Source organism: Prunus avium, chromosome 8, assembly GCF_965620075.1.
Source record: "Prunus avium chromosome 8, drPruAviu1.hap1.1, whole genome shotgun sequence".
NCBI lineage: Eukaryota > Viridiplantae > Streptophyta > Magnoliopsida > Rosales > Rosaceae > Prunus > Prunus avium.
The window spans coordinates 7523205-7544574 of NC_142291.1; the positions used below are offsets into that span (position 1 = coordinate 7523205).

General features: G+C 39.1%; 3 protein-coding genes and 1 pseudogene across 5 annotated transcripts; 1 reads left to right on the forward strand and 3 right to left on the reverse strand.

The window, feature by feature from the left end:
* Positions 1–941: 941 nt before the first annotated feature.
* Positions 942–1623, reverse strand: LOC110759606 (large ribosomal subunit protein uL4c pseudogene; annotated as a pseudogene).
* A 3515-nt stretch (positions 1624–5138) lies between these two features.
* Positions 5139–9235, reverse strand: LOC110759601 (acylamino-acid-releasing enzyme 1-like). 3 transcript variants are annotated; one of them, XM_021961688.2, is made up of 6 exons: positions 9011–9231; positions 6774–6896; positions 6257–6454; positions 5956–6024; positions 5589–5665; positions 5139–5456 (listed from the first exon to the last, which is right to left on the reverse strand). In XM_021961688.2, the coding sequence occupies exons 2-6, from the start codon at positions 6876–6878 to the stop codon at positions 5393–5395; spliced, it is 513 nt and encodes a 170-aa protein (XP_021817380.1). In that variant the 5' UTR covers positions 6879–6896; positions 9011–9231; the 3' UTR covers positions 5139–5392. The 3 variants fall into 3 exon arrangements, with proteins under 3 accessions (XP_021817380.1, XP_021817379.1, XP_021817378.1); XM_021961687.2 differs by lacking the exon at positions 9011–9231 and adding an exon at positions 7002–7143; XM_021961686.2 differs by lacking the exons at positions 5139–5456; positions 5589–5665; positions 5956–6024; positions 6257–6454 and adding an exon at positions 7002–8832 and having other exon boundaries at positions 9011–9235.
* Positions 9236–9612: 377 nt separating this feature from the next.
* Positions 9613–12247, forward strand: LOC110759602 (glutathione S-transferase T3-like). The gene is made up of 4 exons (XM_088246296.1): positions 9613–9799; positions 10130–10233; positions 10329–10769; positions 10975–12247. Exons 2-4 carry the CDS (start codon positions 10219–10221, stop codon positions 11341–11343), a joined length of 825 nt encoding a protein of 274 aa, XP_088102422.1. The 5' UTR covers positions 9613–9799; positions 10130–10218; the 3' UTR covers positions 11344–12247.
* LOC110747209 (uncharacterized) lies at positions 11417–12171 on the reverse strand. Its single transcript, XM_088245734.1, has 2 exons — positions 11582–12171; positions 11417–11426 (listed from the first exon to the last, which is right to left on the reverse strand). Exons 1-2 carry the CDS (start codon positions 12169–12171, stop codon positions 11417–11419), a joined length of 600 nt encoding a protein of 199 aa, XP_088101860.1.
* Positions 12248–21370: the final 9123 nt, after the last annotated feature.

The window sequence follows — 21370 nt, forward strand, 5'->3', positions numbered from 1 at the left end:
CATGGAAGCAGCGGCAGCGGTGCTTTGGCGTTTGGTGGTGGTTCTGCCTTCGGTTGGCTCTGGCTTTATGCCAATTTTGTACCCTGACTTTATGTCAGTTTGGGCTCTGGCTTTATGCCAGTTGTGGGCTCTGGTTTTATGCCAGTTGGGGACTTTATGCATGTTTGAGTTTATTGTAGTGGGCTTTTACTGTTGCATTTGTTTAGACTCATTTTTATGAGTTTCACTCTCTTGTAATTGGCATTGCCTATCTATCAATGAAACTTATTCAGACCAAAAAAAAATAAGATAGTTCCCTGATTTGGGTTGGTCCTTGATTTGCGTTGTGATGAAGGTACAAGTTAGAAAATGAGAAGGTGGAAAAGCTGTCAATTGAAGTTACAAAGCTGAAGAGAGATGCGGCAACTGCACTCACCACTATACTCAAAAACAAGGACAGAAATGAAGCTGGCTTTGAAGGCCCTTGTTGTTGCACCCACCACCTCCCGGTGATAATCTGATAAGCCTATATTTTATATATATTTTATGCCTCCTTTACTTATTTATTTGTTAATTTTCTTGGGGTATACTACTGAAATACCCCCTGAACTTGTAGCTCACTTTCAATTAGCCCCCTATCCTTTTTTTTTAGAAAATGAAGGATATAAACTTCTTTTTTTGGCCAATTTCCCCTCTGCCGTCTAAATCCTCAACATTTCATCCAATTTGCCGTTAAATATGAGGGTAAATTGGTCATTTCCATGTGAAAATAAAATAAAATAATTTGAAATTTGAAATAATAATAATAGAAATATAAGGTAAACAATCCAAATTCTAAATCAAACCCAACAAAATGCGTTCACATATTCAAAAACTAGACCTACAACTGCATAGAAAGTAAACAACCCAAATTAAAAAGTATCAAACGAGTTTCAAAGATAAAGCAAATGACATAAAAATACTTAATCTTGAACTTCACCTCCTCCTTCACCTTCTTCTTCATCTTCTTCCTATGCACCTTCTTTGTCCTCTTCGTCCTCATCGTTGCCCTCATAATTCAACCCATATATCGCATTCAGATAATTCACAATCTCTAGCTTCAAAATCAATTTATCCGCATTCAAAATATCAAACAAATTCAAAGTCCTCAGAGTCAACATCTTCAAAGTCCCAATATTTCTACTCGAAAGCCTCACATATTCTGCGACCTCCCTCATCAAAAAGGTCATCTTCTCGTTCGGGTCCAATCCCCACCTCTTCATCACAGCAATGAACTCCTTCGTCTTTGGCTTCTCGAACTCGTCGCTGAAATCCTCAACCACGATCGTGTTCTCCGTCGCGCAAGCTACCGTCATCGAAATCGCGAGCCTCTTCTCCTTGCGGTTGATCTTGATGCTCCAATCTCTAGGCTTGGGTCTGAAAATGACACCTCCGCCTGGCTGGAGCGGTGTCCAGGTCGACCCCTGGCAAGCCCGACTTGTTTTCGAGGAAGGGGGTGGGTCACTGGCTGCTGTGATGGCATTGAATGGTTGGCAGCCACACCCAGCCCTACCATCATCTTCCCTAATCCCTCTCACAAATACAACACCCAAACCACCTCAACCACCATCATCTTCCCAACCCCTTCTTCCCCCAAACTTCCATGGGTGTCTTGATAAGTTTTGGGATGATAAAGAGAAGGGGTCGGGCATGGGGTGGCTGGGGCTGGGGCTGGAGTTGGTTTTGGTGGAAATCAAAATGAGAATTTTTCATGTGGGAGAGAGAGTTGCTGTCAACACTAGGTAGGTTGGGACTTTGGGTACCTGCTTTGGTTTTTCTTCCATTTTTATTTTTATTTTTATTTTTCATACTTTTTAAGAGTAAAAAATTTGAATAAGGTGGATGGGGTTTGACAGAGGATGGAGTGAGAGAGATAGAGAAGAGCTGGCCATATTATTTTTTTTCTTCACTTTTTTTTTAAAAAAAAAATTTCCAAAAAAAAAATTTATTTTTAATGATTTAACATAAAATTGGATGAAATGTTGATGATTTAGACGGTAGGAGGGAAAATAGAAAGGATTATTGATTTGATCACCTCCTTAGTTTGTCCAGTTCTTCCTTGAGTTCTTTAAGTTCTCTCGCACAAGCGGGGTCTTGATGAGTGGGATTATGATGTGATTAATTGCAAGTGGACAATATCGCTCAAATTAGTATAGTAGTAAATAGAGTATCGTTCCAACAGGGATCAAGTTAATCTATTAAATACTAGAGTGATTTATTTCTAATTATATTTGAATTAAACGATAAGAGAATTATGATGATTAAAATCTAATTAAGCAAGTAAAATAAATTGAGATTAAGTAAATAATGTAAAAGATGAAAACAAAGATAATAACGCACTAGGTGTTCGGTTCATTTTTGCACATGATTTTTCATGTTATTCACCTATTATTTTGAGTTAGTTCTTGACATTTTATAGTTTTTTACTTCTTTTTTGTGTTTTCTTAGATTTTACCTTGGTTAGAATGAAAATGAGCTAAAAGTGCATTATTGGTTATAAATTCTGTTTTTGTTCATTTTCGTAGGTCAACTTCTTGGCCTGGGATCAACATGCTCTGGTGCTCGGATGAGGTGAAGATCTTCATGAAACTTGTTCCAATGGATGTTAACTACAACATATCCAAATTTGAGCTCCATTGGACAAGTATTGCCTATCCAACCAATCCAGCATGTTACCACAGCTCTGGAAATCCGAAATTGGCCAGCTTTTACCTCCATTGTGTCATCTTGATTCTTCTTGTTACCATAACACTTGGTAACAAGAAATTACCTTAGTAAATGAGATATTTTCTGAAGAAATTGGCATCTTTGTGAAGACAAGGCTTCATCATGGCAAAGGGGACAAGGGCAAAGGCTTTAACTAAAGTATGAGTTTTATATTATATTTGTGAGCTGGAAATTGATGGGCAATGGAAAGTTAATTGGAATCTGAAGTGGGAGAGGTTTTGAACGTGGGAAATTGAATCCATTCTATCATTCTAGACATAGAGAGCAGATTTTGGAGAGCTGGGAGCTAGGAGAAAGCCAAGGTGCAGCCAAGCAAAGTGGAGAGGAAAGCTTCCACCATTGATGACCTTGAAGCTTTCATCATTTTCTCAAAATCTGTAAACTCTTTCTAATTTTATTTTGAACTTGTATTTGGAATAAGTATGAGCAACTAAACTCCATAGCTAGGGCTTAGGTTGAAGCCCTAAACATGAAAACCTTATTGTTTTGATGCTTGAGTGTATGAATTTCTAGACATTGTTGATGAATTCCAATTCACCAAATTAATCTATCCTTGATGTGTGTTTTTCCTTGGTTGGCCATCTTTGAAAGCATTCTTCTTGAGGTTGTTGGGATTATGTGTATCTTCATGTTTTCCTAAGCAATAAATGGATGGAGTAAGAACCATCCATGTGAATTGGTTTCTTGAATACCTAATGTAAACACCATGCTATTAGGATTCTTGTGATGTTCATATTCTCTTTGAACTTAATGGGTTTTCCTTGTAATTGAATTGAAGTACGAACCATACCTAGGTTCGGTTATGAGAAGGGCACAAGTATTGTAGCACGAACCATGCACTTTACGTATATTAGAGAGAATCAATGCGTCTTGAGCCACGACCCATGGTCTTGATTGCGAACATCTTCATTAACACATTTAGAGTTCATCACTTGAGTATTCATGAACATAGGTAGAATTGTTTAGGGTGGATTCCGAAACCCTAGTGTTTGTTACATTTTAATTCCACATTTTGATAATTCATCTCTGCCATTCTCATTTAAATTCAAAGTCCATTTACTTTCATGCATTAGAATTAGGTCACTTGAACCAAAACCAAAATCCCCCCCCCCCCCCCCCCCCCCCCAAAATGTGTGTGTGTGCGTGTTTGACACGTTATGTGTCTTTGTCACTGATTTTATTTGTTTCTGTAATTGTTTTGGACTTTTGGTCCGCGCTGTGTTCTTCCATTTTCTGTGCTAAATCCAACCGCATAAAGAACGTGAAATTTGGACAAACGGTTGGAAAGTTATATGCAAAACACTGGACAGAGGTCGAAACTGGAAAAACAGAGAAACGAATCTGCCAAAAAAGACCGGTCTTTACTGTTCAGGCGACCGGTCGCACATGAATCTGTCCAAAAACGACCGGTCATCACTGTTCACGACCGGCGTCACTGTTCATTTTCATTGTTTACAGCACTGTTCATAGGTGATAAAAGGGTGATAGAAAGTGCTGTTTCTGTTTTTTTCTTTGGTTTCTTGTGTTGTTTCATTTCTTTTACATTTCTTTACTCTTTTTTAGTTTCCAATTTGCATTTGTGCATTTGTGGTGTGTTAAATAAGTGTTCTTTACGTACTCAAATTAGAACTTATAGGAAGCCGACAAGTTCTTCGTGGGATCGACCCCGTACTTACATAATCTATATTTCATTAGATTCGTGCACTTGCGGGTATTTTTAATTGGTTGTTTGCACATTAATTTGTGTCCTTTTAGGAATGCAACACTAGGGCACCGATTTCACCTAGCTAATCCCACCCAAATCCTTCTAACTTGTTAATGCTAATTACCTAACATGTTGATAACCATTTTCCCTTACCTCACCAATACTCTCTTCCGAGTTATATTAGTTGTATTCCTTACCATCAACCCACTCTATTCCTAGTTATGAATTTAGATAGCTAAAAACCTATTAAGATTTGTGGAAAACAATAAAGATTACACAAACCATAACCTAATCTTTCAAGTCGGCTACGTAATTTATGGAACTTATTACTAGAAGCTTTTTATTAGGAATCTCCTTCCGGTCTCATCCCAATACTCAACATGTATAGATAAATAAAATTAACAATATCAAGTAATTTGAGTAATCATAGCTAGGCTACATCGTAGCCCTAGTAAAAGAAATTAGTTCATGAAGGACTTATTGAGCATCATGATGGTTGATGAAGACATGGAAGGCGAAGGCATCGAATTCTCCAAGTAGAATCACTACTACAAATATTCAAAAAGACCGACAACTAATCAATAATTATGTGTAGGGAACTCCTAAACAACCAACAAATACGGAGTGTGGATATTTTGTGATGCGTTATATAGGAGATTGTTGAAGATAAAAATTTGGAATTTGCATCTAAGATAAAAAAGACTGAAGATTATACATGATGGACAAAGGCTTGGACGGTTCAACAAGTTCAACGTCAAGAGTACGGTTATAAATGGATCCAAACTATTGAGAGAACTATTTTATTTTTGAGAAACCTACTGAGTGTAACTTTAATGCACAGCATTGCATGAGAAATTTGTACTGCCCATAAAAACAGCAATATTAAGTAAGCTCTCGAAATCGAATTGAGGCAGTAAAAGCAGGGGAGAAATGCCCGTTCATTTACGATAAATACTTCTTGAACCACACACCAATACTCAGAAAGCTCTCAAAGTCCGATTGCAGCCTGCAAACAGGAGTTGTTATCAGATGGAATTGAAACCCAAGTATGAAATTTTATGAGCTTGATTGTAGTAGTTACTGACACTGAGAGACTAGTACAATGCAGAAGCACGTTTGGATCATGTGTTTACTTTACCTCTCAATTGCATGAGTATCATTAGGAAACACAATGACTTTGATAGGAACTCCTTTCTCTTTCAATGCCCGAGCATACTACAAACAATAAATATCCAGATCACTTTTCTAATTTCACATCATTACAATTATGTAACCGTGTATGCATCAAATTCTTCCCACCCACTTGGGGGACAAGGGAAACCACTTTAAAAGAAAAAAGATTATAAATAAATAAATTTATAGATTCCAAAGGTGTGTGTATTTTATGTTTCATTCACTTTCTGATGCAGTGCAGCCAATAAGAAATATTATCCAAGCACTTGTTATTCTTGTAAAATATTTAAATAGACTAAAGTGTTCATTAAGAGGGGAACATATTAGCTTACTTGCAACCCAGTAGAAACTGGAACACGAAGATCCTGAGCACCCAAAAGAAAAAGGGTGGGTGTTTTGACCTGCAGAGAGCAACAAAAATCAAAAAGTTAGAAGTAGATAATATCGTTCTAAATATTAGCTGTTTTTGGAAAAGGAAATTAATTGCATGTTTCACGTTTCTTGACTAAATGTTAAATCTATATATTACAGAAATCTCAGTAGGATCATCATATCGTGACATAAAAAAAGCTTCAAAATCCAGAGTAGGATCATAAGATCGTAACATAAAAAAAGCCTAAACAAAGTATATACCTTCGAGACATGTGCAATAGGAGATTTGCTCTGGAAGAAAGTCAGATGCTCAGCTGAAGGTGCATCTGTGAAGCTATTTTGACCCTCACATGCATAGACCTCCGCATAGCGCCAATCAGGGATGTCTGTTGTACCCACTATTAATGTGAGGTTACAAACAGGATTCCTAGCTGCTGCAGCAACAAATTTATATTGTGCCTGCAGAATTTCAGTTACAATATTATTGAATTCTTAAGTACAACTAAAAGTACATGTACTTTCCACCTTTTAGAGCATTCATCTACCAACCTTGCATAAGTTATACGCTTTAAAAATACAAATGAAAACTTTAAGCATGAAAGCCCCAAACCACCAGTACACAAATAAGCAGCTGTCCAAAAGTTGAATCATCAACTAGTGGTATCCAGGACTTGGAATGCACAACAATAACAAGATAGAATACACATGAAGATAGTCTGCGAGTCTGTGCATTGTACATTAAAGGCACACAGTCATGCTATTTGATAAACTACCACACCTGGCCAATCAAGTGGGTTGTCAGAAATCCACCATGAGAACCACCAAGAACTGCAAGTTTTGATGGACTGGCAAGGCCCAAGTCAATGACATGATCTATAGCCATCAGTACATCGTTCACTTCCTGTAGAGAAGAAACTAATAGATTAGGATCCAGAAATACTAAAGCACGTACATAAAGTAAATAACAGTTCTATACGAGCATTAATAAGGTAAATGCTTAAATTACATAATGTAGACGTCAGAGAACATTGTCTGCCATCTGCATAAACTCCAGGCATTGCATCAAGGGAGTTAGCAAGAAGCTCAGCCTTTTGAACTAATCCAACTGCGACCTCTTATCTTTTTAATTCCCTGCTCTTCCATTTTGTCCCTCACAGCAGAAACATCAAACCAGCGGTCCGCTGCCGCATAGATGTTGGACAATAGCACATAATTACCAGGATTTAGGGGTTCAATCTCAAAAAGTCGATTAGCAACCAATTCCCCTAACTCTATATTGCCATTTAGCTTACAGGCTCCAAGTAGTGCACCCCAAGCACCAGCATGAGGCTCCACAGGCATTGATTGTATAAGGTCATAAGCTGCATTTAACCGTCCTGAACGGCTAAGAAGATCAACCATACATGCATAATGATCAGGGGAGGGAGTCAAATGGTACTTATGTCTCATTGATTCAAAGAAGTGCCAACCCTCCTCAACGAGCCCTGACCGGCTACAGGCTGTTAGGATGACTGTAAAAGCAACCTCATCAGGAGCCAAACCTTCATTTAACATCTTCTTGAAGAGGGCAACAGCTTGATCCCCTTGACCATGAACCGACAACCCTTGTATCATAGAACAATATGAAATCATGTCACGTTTAGGCATCTTGTCGAACAAACTTGTTGCTCTTTCCATATTACCACACTTTGCATTCATGTCAATTAGAGCCGCGTGAACATGATCCTGACGAACATCAATTGAGCTCTGGCTCACGTAAGAATCAACCCATTTAGCCACCTGAAAGCAACCCACTTGGGAACAAGCTGACATCAAGCTCACCATTATAAACTCATCAGGCTTAACATTCCTCGTGCTCATGTCAAGAAATATCTTCACAGCCTCGTTGGGTTGACCATTTTGTGCATACCCAGATATTAATGCCGACCACGCAACAATATCTTTGTTAGGGGCTTGGTCAAACAAAAACCTTGCAGACGCCATATCTCCGTATTTAGCATATCCATCAATCATCGTAGTAAAAGAAACCACATTCTTCTCAGGCATCTGATCAAAGATCCTCCTAGCATTTGTCAAATCACCCAATTTCACAAACCCACTAATTATCACATTCCAAGACACCACATTTCTCTGCGGCATCTGATCAAACAGCCTGTGGGCCTCATCCAAGTCCCCAACACTCGCATACCCAACAACCATAGCCGTCCAAGAAACTACATTTCTCTCAGACATTCCATCAAACACCTTGCGAGCGCACAAAATCTCCCTACATTTTCCATACAAGTCAATCAAACTGGTGCTCACAAACACATCCCCATCAAAGCCACACCTCACCGCAGTCCCATGTATTGCCCTGCCTTCCCAGACCTTCGCCTCACTCGCACAGGCCTTAACGAGAGACGGGTACGTATACCTATCGGGAACACCCTCCTCTCTCTTCATCCGAACAAAGAGGTCAACAGTATCGGCAAAACTCGACCTTTCGCAGTACCCTTTTATCAAAGTGTTCCAGAGAAAGGTACTGGGACTGTGAACGCTGTCGAAGACGGCGGTGGAGTAAGAGAGGGAAGAGAGAGTGTTGCAGAGGCAAATGAATTGGGTTATGAGGAAGCAGTCTTGCTCTAAACCCTTGTGTATAATCTTCGCATGAACTTGTTGTAGATGGTATTGGGTTTTACAGGCTTTGAGCAAAGTCGCGATTGAGGCTAAAAACGAACTGGGTAAGCTATTGGGTGAAGCTAACGATGAGTAGGAGCGGATGGTAGGCATGGGATTGATAAAAAGTTCGTGCTTTGCATGGCTTTGAAATCTCTTCTTCAAACGGCAACTCGTATTCACTGGTGAGAAAAACGAAGAGGGGTTGATGCAAGCAGAAGAAAAAAGGCAAAAAAAACAGGAAGGGTACTAAAAAACCATCAATGAAAAAATCAGAAAACCCAAATTTGTGTAATTGAAACCTAGCATTTCAAGTTAAGCAAGCATATGAATTCTTGAAAAATTAGAGAATGAAATTACCAGCAGCGGCGTGATTCGTGGCTATGGTGGTAGCCTCGTTTTGCTTTTGCCGGTGATGAGAGGTTGGCACAGAGTCAACAGTTGGGCATGGAGAGAATGATGAGCTCTATCTATTTCTCAGCAGAAATGATGAACCCAAATTCAGCGAGCGAGTTTGAGGTGTTTCTGAAGAACCCAAATCAAAAATTAAGAGAAAACACTACTCAATAGTGAAGGGTGGATTTGAATTTGTTAAGAAGATGATGGGCGTGCCGGCCTAGCTTTGGGGTGGTTTGGGCCTCACGTGGTTTGCATGCACAGACCCTTTGCCCATGTTTGTTTTTTTTTTTTTTTTTTTTTTTTTTTTGGTTTGAACCACGATGTGGTTCTGAATGGGCCCCAAATATGGATGGCACCTTTAAGCCTTAACCACAACCCAGACTAATCCCCGCTCATACCGAGACGGCCCGTAAGGGGTAAAGTGCTAGCAAGGATCGAACCCCTAACCTCTCTTAAGGAGCATCGCTACTCCCTTATCCCTAGCTATTTTAGCAAAAAAGAAGGAAAAACAACCCTCCAGCAGCTTCGCTACTTCTCTCGCCATTTTGGCTATCGCTATTTTGGCTCGCTACATGTAGAGAGGAGGAGAGAGAAATTCAAGGCTCGCCAAACCCAAAACTTCATCGTTTCTCTCTATTCTCTCCGTCAAAGTCTCCATTGCCATCTCTATTCTCTCTGTCAAAGTCTCCATCTCAATCTCTATTTTCTCTGTTTCTCCACCCTCTTTGAACTCTGAAGTGGTGTTTCCAGGTGAGATTTGAAAATTCCCTTTTAATTACTTGAAATTTGTATATAGGTTTCTGGGTTTCTAGGTTTTTGCTTGGAAGGGTTTGGGTTTGTGCTTCAAATTAACAAGTTCGTCTGCAATTTCTACAATTTGGGTTTAGGGGAAAGTATTTGGGTTTGTATATGATACAATTTCTACAAGGGTTTAGGGGAAAGTATTTAAAAGTACTTGAATTGTTGGATAAATTCTGCTGCAATTTCTGCAAATTGTGCCATCATATGTCTTTAATTATTTTGCTTCTTTGTAATTTTATTTTTATGGTTTCTGTTATCCTATGCCCAATTTGTGAATAGATCAAGGAGAAGGAGAAGGCCGTAGCAGAGGAGGTTCATAACTGGGAGCAGCAAAACAATGGCCTTAACCTGCTACAACAGCCGCTTCCATGTTTAAATATGAGGTGATTTATTTGCTAGGGCCTATCTTTCTCTAGATTTGCAAATTGTGCTTCTGTGAAAAGAAAAAAAATTAATGTGCTTCTCTGCAAATTGTTAGATGGATTCTGTAGATAATACATATTATGCCAACATCCTCAACGGTCAGGTAGACCTTAATGATCCATTTTCAACATTTGGTTGCACGCCTACAAACCAAAATGAAGGTGACAATGACATGCCTCAAGTGATTGTTCCAGTTATACCAACCACCAAGAAACCACAAAGAGCTAAGAATTTTGTTGTTGAAGAAGATATGCTTCTTGTGTCTGCATGGCTCAATGTTAGCTTAGATCCAGTGCATGGCAACGAACAAAGGAGTTCTACTTATTGGAATAGAATTCGGGAGTATTGGATGGCAGAGAAAAAGTTTACTTCTGAACGCAATTCCAATTCTCTTCTACACCGTTGGTCAGGAATTCAACTCTCAGTGAATAAATTCTGTGGATACATGGCCAAGATTGAAGGGAGGTCTCAAAGTGGTGTCAATGAAAAAGACAGGGTAATCTTCTCGCCTATGCCATTTACTTAGAAGTTCTAACCCTTGCTTGTTTTAATTGTTAAATATTTTCTCTTGCTAAAAAGTCTTACATTAGCCAATATATATGTAGATGCATGTGAGAATATTTGCACGCTTGATACTTGATGTCTGTTAGTTTAATACCGAATATGCCATTTACATATGAAAGCCAATGTCCACTGTGCAGATCTTACAAGCAAAAGAGATGTATCAACAACTCATGGGATCAACATTTGTGTATGAGCATTGTTGGCATCTATTGAAGGATCAACCTAAATGGACTACTGAAAATAGCAAGAAAAAATCCAAGACTAGTCCAAATGCAAGCCCTGCATCTTCTTCTCCTTCCATTCCATGTGCAGTCAATTTAGGGGAAGATTCTCAAGAATCTAGATGTATAGAAAGGCCAGAAGGTAAAAAGGCTGCAAAGAAATTGGCAAGCCAGAGAAAGGGTAAAAATCCATTGGGTGGAAATGCAGAGTCTGCAATAGATCTTCAAATGGAATATACCATCAGCAAGATAATATCCCATGGTATAATCGTTACCATTAATTGAATAGTTGATTGGAGGAGCGCGACCTTCAGCCAGTTCATTGAAAACGGAAGATCGGTCTAAGACATTAATATCATTATGGGATCCTGGTAACCCAAAAAAGGCATGCCATATCCAAAGATCATATGAAGCCACAGCTTCTAAAATAATTGTTGGTTCATGGAAGTGACCAGAATACATACCTTGCCAAGCAGATAGACAATTTTTCCATCTCCAATGCATGCAATCAATGCTCCCCAACATCCCAGGAAAGTGTCGTTGATCCCCAATTGCAAGCAATCTTGTGATGTCATTGGTGTTTGGCGATCTCAAGTACTCATCACCAAAGGTTGCAACAATTGCCTTGACAAATCTTTTCAAACTCTCTAAAGCAGTGCTTTCTCCAATCCTCACATATTCATCCAAGTTATCAGCGGCATTGCCATAAGCAAGCATCTTTAGTGCGGCTGTAATCTTTTGAAGGGATGATAAACCGAGAAGTCCAGCGGCATTCCTTCGTTGAATAAAGTAAGGATCATAATTTTCCACCGCGTTTTTAAGTCGAAGAACAATGTTGCGACTCATTCGGAACCTCCTCCGAAATAAATGGTCAGGAAATACAGGTGGATCAGCGAAATAGTCTTCATAAAGATTTTGACCACCTCGAGCTATGTTGCGTGGAACGACAACACGACTTTCAATAGAACCACGACGTCTTGATGGTTGTCCTTCATTGGCTAGATTCGCTGCTTCTATACGTGCAAGCAAATCATCTTCATATTGGTCATCAAGGACATCGTTGTCGAAGACAATACTACGTAGAAAACGACTTGCTATAGAACAACGTGCCATAAATAATAGTAAGAACTAATGAGAAAATGGAATTCAAATAAAATAATGAGAAATGAAGAAGGAATTTGTTTTTTGTTTTTGGTAGATGAAGGGAAATGAGTGAAGATATGTTCTTATTTATAGTTAGACAATATGTCATTTTGGAAAGAAAAAAAAAACTAGCCGTTGGAAAAGTAGGTATGCTTAAATGTTTAAATTTTAAGAAATAATAAAATATTCGAGGTTAGCTAAAATAGAGAGTCTGCTGGAGGAACCAGCTTTTAAGTGGTTAGCTATTTTAGCTTTCTAGTTACTTTAATTAGAATTTGGATAAAATTTGGAGAGTCTCCTGGAGATGCTCTTAAACCTCAATGGTTCATCCATTTGCCGTTAAATATGAAGACAAATTAGTCCATTTATATATTTTAAAAAATTAAAAACTATAAAATAAAATAATATGAAATCTTAAATGAAAACAAAAAATCATTTTAATAAAAAGAGGGCTCACCCACTCAACCTCTGCCTCCCCCTCCGTCTTCTGTTCTGCTCTCTCTTCCTCTCGTATCTCTCCCCTTCTATGCTTTGTCTCTCTTATCCACATCTCACTCATCTGCCCTCCCCAACCAAGTCGTCCTCGATGCCACCAAAATCCTCTCGGATTCGAGCTTCGTCTCCATGGCTTTGAATATGGAGCTCGTCTCTCAGTCCCTTTGTTATAATACATCGACTCCTTTGTTATAATTTAAAAAACACACAGAGAGAGAGAGAGAGAGAGAGAGAGAGAGAGAGAGAGGGAAGGCGGCAACAGCAAAAGGGGGGATGGGTCTGGGGTGAAGAAAATAGAAAGGGGGAGGGGTCTATCGCGGGTGGTGGTCATGGGGGAGAAGAAAACAAGGTTGGGGGTGTAAAAAAACAAAAGGGGGAAGGAGGCAAGGTCTTGTGGGTGGGGGTGGGGGGTCGCTTGTGGGTGGTGGTCATTGGGGAATAGGGGAGAAGAAAACGGGGGAAGGGTAGTGGCGCTAGGTTCTAGGTTTGTGGGTCCCCAAGATTTTTTTTTTGTCTGTTTTCTTTTTCTTCAAATTTTTTTTTAATTTTTTTTTAATTTAACATAAAATTGGATGAAATGTTGAATATTTAGACGGCAAGGGTGAAATTGAAAGTAGCGTACAAATTTAGGGGGTAAATCAACAGTTAACCCTTTCCAAATTTTGAAGGGAAGCTATTTTTTGGTGAAACAAGAACTCTTTCAATTTTGTTTTTCGTTTTTGCTTTTTATTTTTTTATGTATAGAACTTGATACTTTATTCATTGAGGATGATTATACAAGGTATTTTTTTTCTTTTGGCCAAAGTTAGGAAGGGAAAGGAGGAAACTCACACACATATGGTATACAAAAGTCTGAGCCAATCCAACTAACACTCTCATTAAATATAAGAGATTCATAAGCAAGAACATTAGCTAGTCGTTGGGTCTATCCTCACTTCAAACACTACAAATGTGTTGCCTAATTACATTCACAATACGAACGCTTAGCTATACCGACTTTGTTTTGTAGTTTTCAATTAAATTCTTTTCATGAAATGCACAATTCTATGTAGCATATAAACAAGCCAAACGACAAGTATGATTCAAACAAACAATTACACAATTCATTTATCTATGTCCTAAAATTCTAACAATTGCTTTTATATCTGTTGTTCCTCTTCCTTGTGGAACTGCCAAACCGAAGCCATAATGCCATTAGAGGTTGAGCATTTAGGCGTTTACCTTTGGATCTGCAAACAATTGTGGATGTAGAAAAAGCATAGGTGATTTACTCTTTGCTTAGAGTTGTTGCTCTTGTGGATCTTCATTGTCTTCAACTCATCTGGTATGTTCATTAAGTATTCCTTCAAATGTTCCTCATTCATGGCATCTATCATGTTGGTCTGTCAAAAGGAGAAGAAAAAAAATATTGATCCATGTGTTAAGTCTTTTAATGTCGTAGATTGTGTTGTATCAATATACGTAACATCTCTCAACGCCTTTGATCCATTTGTTTCATTGTGCAAGCATCAACTTGATCAATAGTCCAAAATGATTTATAACATGCTCAAGTGAAAACCAAACATCTATGATATGTACATGGAAGAAAAACTAGACAATAGAAAATGAATGAAATATTAAGGCCAGTCTGGTAACGTTTTCGGAGAATATTTTCAGAGAATCAAAATGAGAAAACAAATTTGCATTTTCAGGATTTCAGAATGCATCTGATAGCTTAATTAGAATACAATCTCAGAAAACAAAAACTATGAAAACGTGTTTGGTAACATAAACAATGAAAAATAAATAATTTATCCCAAAAAAATATGATATTTTTAAAAGGCTGAAATTATTATAAACAATAACAAATACAAAATTCTAATTTTAAAGGGTAAAATTATCTTATATACTTTTATTTTTTATTTTTTCTCCTTTTTCTCCTTTTTCTTCTTTCTCTTTCTTCTTCCTTCCCAGACCACCTTTTTTCTTTCTTTCTTCCTCCTCTCCTCTCTTTTCTTCTTCCTTCCCCCAGACCCGTTTCTTTTTGTTCTTTTTTTCTTCCTCTTCTCTGCTTTCTCTTTTCTTCTTCCTTCCTAGATCCCACCTTGATGTATTGTATCTGTCCTTACTCTCAGTAAAAAAAAAAAATCATTTATGTCTCTTCTCTCTTCTTAATTTCACTGTTTGGTGGTTCTCCAGCATCAGTCGCCGGCGCCGGCGTGGCATATTGGAATGTGTAGACCAGCCTGAACTCAAGGTTAGCATTGGTTGTTGAAGACTATGGGTCTGGGTCGGAGGAGATGGTTTCCATAGTGGTGCTCCTCAGTTGATTGGAGAAAGAAAGAAAGAATTTTCATATCTTCAGAAAACGAAAACGTTGAAATTGAAAAAAACACATTTTATCATTTTTCAACTTTTGCTCACAAAGTTGTATTTGTTTTCAGAAAACATTTTGTGAGGGAAAACGAAAATGATCCACCGAACGTGTATTTGCTGAAAAACAGGAAATGAAAACGAAAACGAAAAACGGTGTCTAAAAATATTACCGAACGGGCCCTTAGTGTTTACACTAGAAATTTTTCCCCTTGGGTCCACATAGTAGAAATGACGTGGCAAAAGCCTATTAATATAGTGTTGGGCCTAGAAGAGAAACTAAGGGATTGAGCCCAAACACCCACATCCGTAACGCAATGGACTCGGCCCTAGTAGCCGGCGTTGGCCTAATATGCAAAGAATGTCCAAACTGCCAAACCAAAATTGTCTTTATGATCCAAAAGCTTGTGGCCGAGGTCTTGGCCTATGAGTGACAAACAAACAACCTAAACTTTGGGCCCATCCAGATTTTACGATGAAGCTCGATCAAAATCAAGGCTCAGTAATTTGTACCTCATCGAGTAAAAATTGTAAGAACTGACTTTTGGAAAACAACATCACGCGAGGAATCTTGAGCAGTGCACCATGCAGAAGGCAAAAGAGATGATGTGGCGTACGTTTAGCTAGTTTTTGGAACTTGTGCAACTTAGTTTGGAAGCCTAGGAACCAATCTATAACCTCGAAACCAATGATCGAGGCATGACGTGATGGCAAGAGGCAGCTTACGCAACAAGTTGGGCTGTGGCCGCAAGGCTCGACAACTTTTGAAGGCAACAATGTTCATCTATAAATAGAAGACCAGACTTCGTGTTTTAGGACACTCAACGTCTCAACCAAAAATCAAAGCAAAATGCTATTTAAATTTCCTCTTAAACCAAACTTAGTTAAATTGTCATTGTTTTCTTAGGTTTTCACGTACCTATATCATCAAGAAACTTTGAGGCTTGGTCAAAGTTTTTTGAGCACCATCATTGTAACCATCCATATTTTATATCAATAAACAGCTCTATTCATCAGAGTTTTCGTTTAAGCACCATCCAATTCCAAAGCAAATCATAATGAGAGAGTTTCATGTGTCCTTCCACCACCACCCCCTCTCCCCCAAATCACGCAAAATCACAGAGCTACACGAGGCATGCTTCAAATTCAAATTTGACAATCAATTTGATTAAAGGATGCAACTTCTAAAGTTGGAAGTAAAAAGAACATAAGACTTGGAAGAAACTAGAGTATTTTTTTTCAAGTTCTTCCAATATAGGCCCTTACAACTAGGAGATCCCCACCCACTTTTAAATCTTTACTTAAAATCCAAATTTAAAATAGGTGGTCATGTAAGATAGATTTGTCCTAGTATTATTAACTAAATTACAATACATGTCATTTACCTTCATATTTATTTTCAATTATGTCATTAATTGCCTTAATTATAATTAATTATCCCTATTAATATAATATAAAACACCTCTTTTGGTTGGCACTCCCTCTAACAGTTAGAAGGAGTGCCAACAACAAGGAAATGAGCAAGCCTACATTAGGCCTATAAAATAGCCGGACCCTAACAGTTGTGAGCCCAAGCCCTTCCAAGTGACAGGCTCTTTCGGCATCAGAGTAAATTAATGTAAACGTGAGGGTCTCCAGACATCAGAGTGAATTAATGTAAACAGAGTAGTAAACTTGCTCGTATTCAACGGATAGGGCACACGATGACTCTTGGCCAAAATACATGTGCCACATTTGAAGTCGGAGAACTTGAAATCTGAGAATAAATCCAGCAGAAGATGCTTCGTACAACTCAAAGACGAATGTCCTAATCGACGGTGTCATAATCAAATTTGCTTTGGTTTGCTATTAGAGGGATGCGTCCACTGTTAGCCATGCTGGGACTGAAGTCATCCATATAATAGAGCCCACATGGCTTAGTACCACGACCAAGAATTTCCTTAGTGTGAATATCCTAAAGCGAATAAAAATTCGGGTAATTAGTACATAACAATTTAATTGTTCAATAATCTCAGCAACAAACATCAATTTATTGGATATAAATTGAACAAGTAAAGTATTAAATAATGAGAGAGTGGATGAGAGAGTAACAGTGCCAGCCCCTGTTACATGATATGTAACTCCATTGGCGTTAGCAATACAAGTTCGTCTGGGTTGGGTAGTATTCAGAAAATCATCAGGATCAAACGTCATATGATCAGTTGCACCGGAATCAATTATCTAGCATGTGGAATCACTCTTATCCGAAGTATGGAATCCATAACCAGTACCATTACTAGCAGTATCGCATTGTGTTTGATCTTTGAGAGTAGCACACCATTCAAGGTAGCCATGCAATTTGAAAGAAGTCTCATAAGTGTGTCTCAGATCACCACAAGATGCGCAATCTCGTCCATGTGTCGTGGTTGTTGGTCGGGAAGTCATAATCTTTGCAGTGAAAGATGCATAGGATATAGGTTGAGTATGAATCTGGATCGGAATCTGAGCCAGAGTCAAGATATGAGTCTGGGTTGGAGTCTATATTTAGGTCAGAATCTGAGGCAAATTCAGGGTCTAGGTCTTTCTGGAAATCAATTCTTCGAAGATTGGGGTCTTGGTCGGATCTTGAGTCAAGATCGGGTTCGGGGTCGGGATCGGATCCTGAGTCAGGATCGGGTTCAAGGTCTAGTTCTACATCTTTAGGAACTAAGCCATCTCAGCACTCAATTCAGCTAGGGTCGATGTAAGATCCCACATCGACCAACGGAGAGGGGGTGATGTGCCTTATATGTACACACCTGCATCCATCTAGCACGAGGCCTTTTGGGAGCTCACTGGCTTCGGAGTCATAGGAACTCCGAAGTTAAGCGAGTTGGGGGCCAGAGCAATCCCAGGATGGGTGACCCACTGGGAAGTTGGTCGTGAGCTCCCAGAAACAAAACCGTGAGGGCCAGAGAGGGGGGGCCTAAAGCGGACAATATCGTGCTACGGCGGAGCCGATCCGGGATATGACAATTTGGTATCAGAGCCACTCTGCCGTGTGGTGTGAGTGTGCCGACGAGGACGTCGGGCCCTTAAGGGGGTGGATTGTAAGATCCCACATCGACCAACGGAGAGGGGGTGATGTGCCTTATATGTACACACCCGCATCCATCTAGCACGAGGCCTTTTGGGAGCTCACTAGCTTCGGAGTCATAGGAACTCCGAAGTTAAGCGAGTTGGGGGCCAGAGCAATCACATGATGGGTGACCCACTGGGAAGTTGGTCGTGAGCTCCCATAAACAAAACCGTGAGGGCCAGAGAGGGGGGGCCCAAAGCGGACAATATCGTGCTACGGCGGAGCCGATCCGGGATGTGACAGTCGAGGTCTGGTTTTTCATCTTTAGGAACTGAGCCATCTGAGCACTCAATTCGGCTAAGGTCGAGTGAGAAGGAGAGGTGGTGTCGATGGTGCTACCTCCGTGAAGAATGAAAAATCATCCTTCCCCATGGTGGCAGCGAGGGTTTGAAACTAGAGTCAACAATCCCAAAATTGATACTCTGATACCATGCTAAAATATGAGAAACTATGAGAGTATTTGTTTGTGAAATTTTTTTATATCTTACTCTCCTTGTAGAAGGTCAAATTTATAATACAACGAAGCCTTAGTGGCCAAATAAAATAATAAATTCCTATTTCTATTTACAGTAGGAAATCAAGAATTAAAGTAAATCAATTATAATTAATATGGGAATCTTTGGTGTACAAGGAAAGTCAATGGTCCACAAATCACGCCAATAATTAATAGAATATAAAATACCTCTTTTGGTTGGCACTCCCTCTAACGGTTAAAGGGAGTGCCAATGACGGGGTAATGAGCAAGCCTACATTAGGCGTGTAAAATTGCCCTACCCTAAGAGGTGTGAGTCCAAGCCCTTCCTAGTTACGGGCTTTTTCAGCCCTAAGGAGTGAATGAGTCGGGTCAAGCCCTGCCCTATATTAAATATACCAAGCCCAACCCCTACCTAAGGGCCACACAATTTTGGGCTTATAGGTTGGGCCTATATGGGCCATGACGTTTTTGGCTTTATTTTCACAATCCCAATATTTTAAAAGCCCAATAAAATTAAATCATTAATTAATAAACACAATAATATTATTCAATCTATCATTTATATAGTATTAATGTATAGACAAATACTTGTGGGTTAGGGGCAATGGAAACCAACCATGACAATGGCACTAGACTCTACATTCTCCTTAAGCTTTTGTCGATTGTGCTTCCAATGGCAGGTTACTTTTTTTAAATGCTATTTTTATAAAACTTAAATATTTTAATGTAATGGTACGAGACAACATGTGATGATGTGAGGAAGGAATCAATATTAAAGTATGAATCGTGGGGATAAGTTTTCAAGGGTTCTAGCAAAGAAATCAGTGATGGACTCTCCTGATTTCATTTGTAGATTTTCAAAATCCCTTGTTAGAGTTTGAAGCACTGCACGCTTCACCCTATCTGACCCTTCATATTTCTTCTTCAAAGAATCCCATATTTGTTTGGAGGTCTCCTTCTCGAGTATAGTCTCCAGGATGGATCGATCAAGTGCCTGAAAAAGGTAATTTTTCACCTTCAAGTCCTTCAGCTTCTGTTCAGCAACCCTCTTTTGTTGTTGTTCAGTCAACACAACTCCCTCTGCTGGGGCGTCAATTCCTGATTCCACAAGATTCCAGTACTCCTTTGACCTGAGAAAATTCTCCATCAGCATGCTCCAATGGTCGTAATGACCATCAAATCGTGGAATCGCTGGTTGAACATAACTCTCAGTGGCTTTGTCAGTTGCCATTGTTTCTTGCTGCTGCAAGACACAATCGTTCACTTTTTTCAAGTTTGTTCAGACCCAGAAGGGGCTCTGATACCAAATGTTAAAAACTGAAATTAACTTAAACGTAAAGGATGCTTGAACAGAGTATTTCGCAGTGTAGAAGATACTGCAGTTTTCCTCTCTTATATATATGAAAAACAAAGCTTACAAAAATAACAATCTCCACAATAACCACTAACACAACAACAGCAGATTTTGTGGAGTTCAACTACCTTAAGCAACGGAAGCAAATTTGAACGTGGTAAACAGACTAAACCACAACTTCTATATTCTAGGACTCCAGCTTGACTTGGTCTCTTCATGGCCATGTCAGCTTTATTTAATTAAAACTAATTAAACTTAACAACTTTTAACACCCTCCCTTAAACTGATTTTTACGAAAAACAGTTTAAGAAAAACAATTCAGGATTTCTCCACCATCACATAATCATCTTCCTGTTCAATGCTTCGAAGTGAACAAACTCCCAACATGCTTCTCAGCTTCTCAAATGCAGGCTGCTTCAAAGGCTTAGTTAAGATGTCTGCAACCTGCTCCCCACTCTTGCAATATTCAAGTACAATCTTCCCATCACTACACAGATCACGCAGAAAATGAAAACGGACATCAATGTGTTTACTCCTCCCGTGCATGACTGGATTTCTTGATAGCTTGATAGTTGACATGTTGTCGCAGTAGATGGTCATTGGTCCCTTTTGAACATTACCAAGCACTTCAAATATTTTCCTGAGCCACATAGCTTGACAGGAGCTTGCAGCTGCTGCTACATACTCAGCTTCTGTTGAGGAAAGTGTCACAATCTGTTGCTTCTTTGAGGACCACGATATTGCACCAGAGTTGAGCAGAAATGCGTGACCGGAAGTGCTCTTACGATCATCTATATCACCTGCATAGTCACTGTCTGTGTACCCAACAAAAACAGAACCATCTTCCCTTTTATAAAACACACCATAGTCAATTGTCCCCTTTACATACCTGAGAATTCTCTTTGCTGCATTGAGATGCATTTCAGTTGGCTTTTCCATATATCGGCTCACAAGACTCACTGCATACATGATGTCAGGCCTCGTGTATGTTAAGTACATTAGACTCCCAATTATCTGTTTATAGAAAGTGCTGTCAACCTCCTTTCCACCTTTGTCTTTGCATAGCTTTAAGCCGTGTTCAGCTGGAGTTCCAAATGGCTTGCAGTCATCCATCTGAAACCTTTTAAGAATATCCTGCGCATATTTTTTCTGGTAGATGAAATTACTAGCCGTAGTTTGAATGACTTCCAATCCAAGAAAATAGTGCATTAATCCCAGATCAGTCATTTCAAACTCCATCATCATAGACTTCTTGAATTCATCAAACATATTAGCATCATTTCCAGTGAATATCAAGTCATCAACATACAAGCATACCATGAGTATTTTACCTCCTTCCTCAGTCTTAACATAAAGCGTGTGCTCAAAAGGACATTTGTGAAATCCAAGCTTAGCA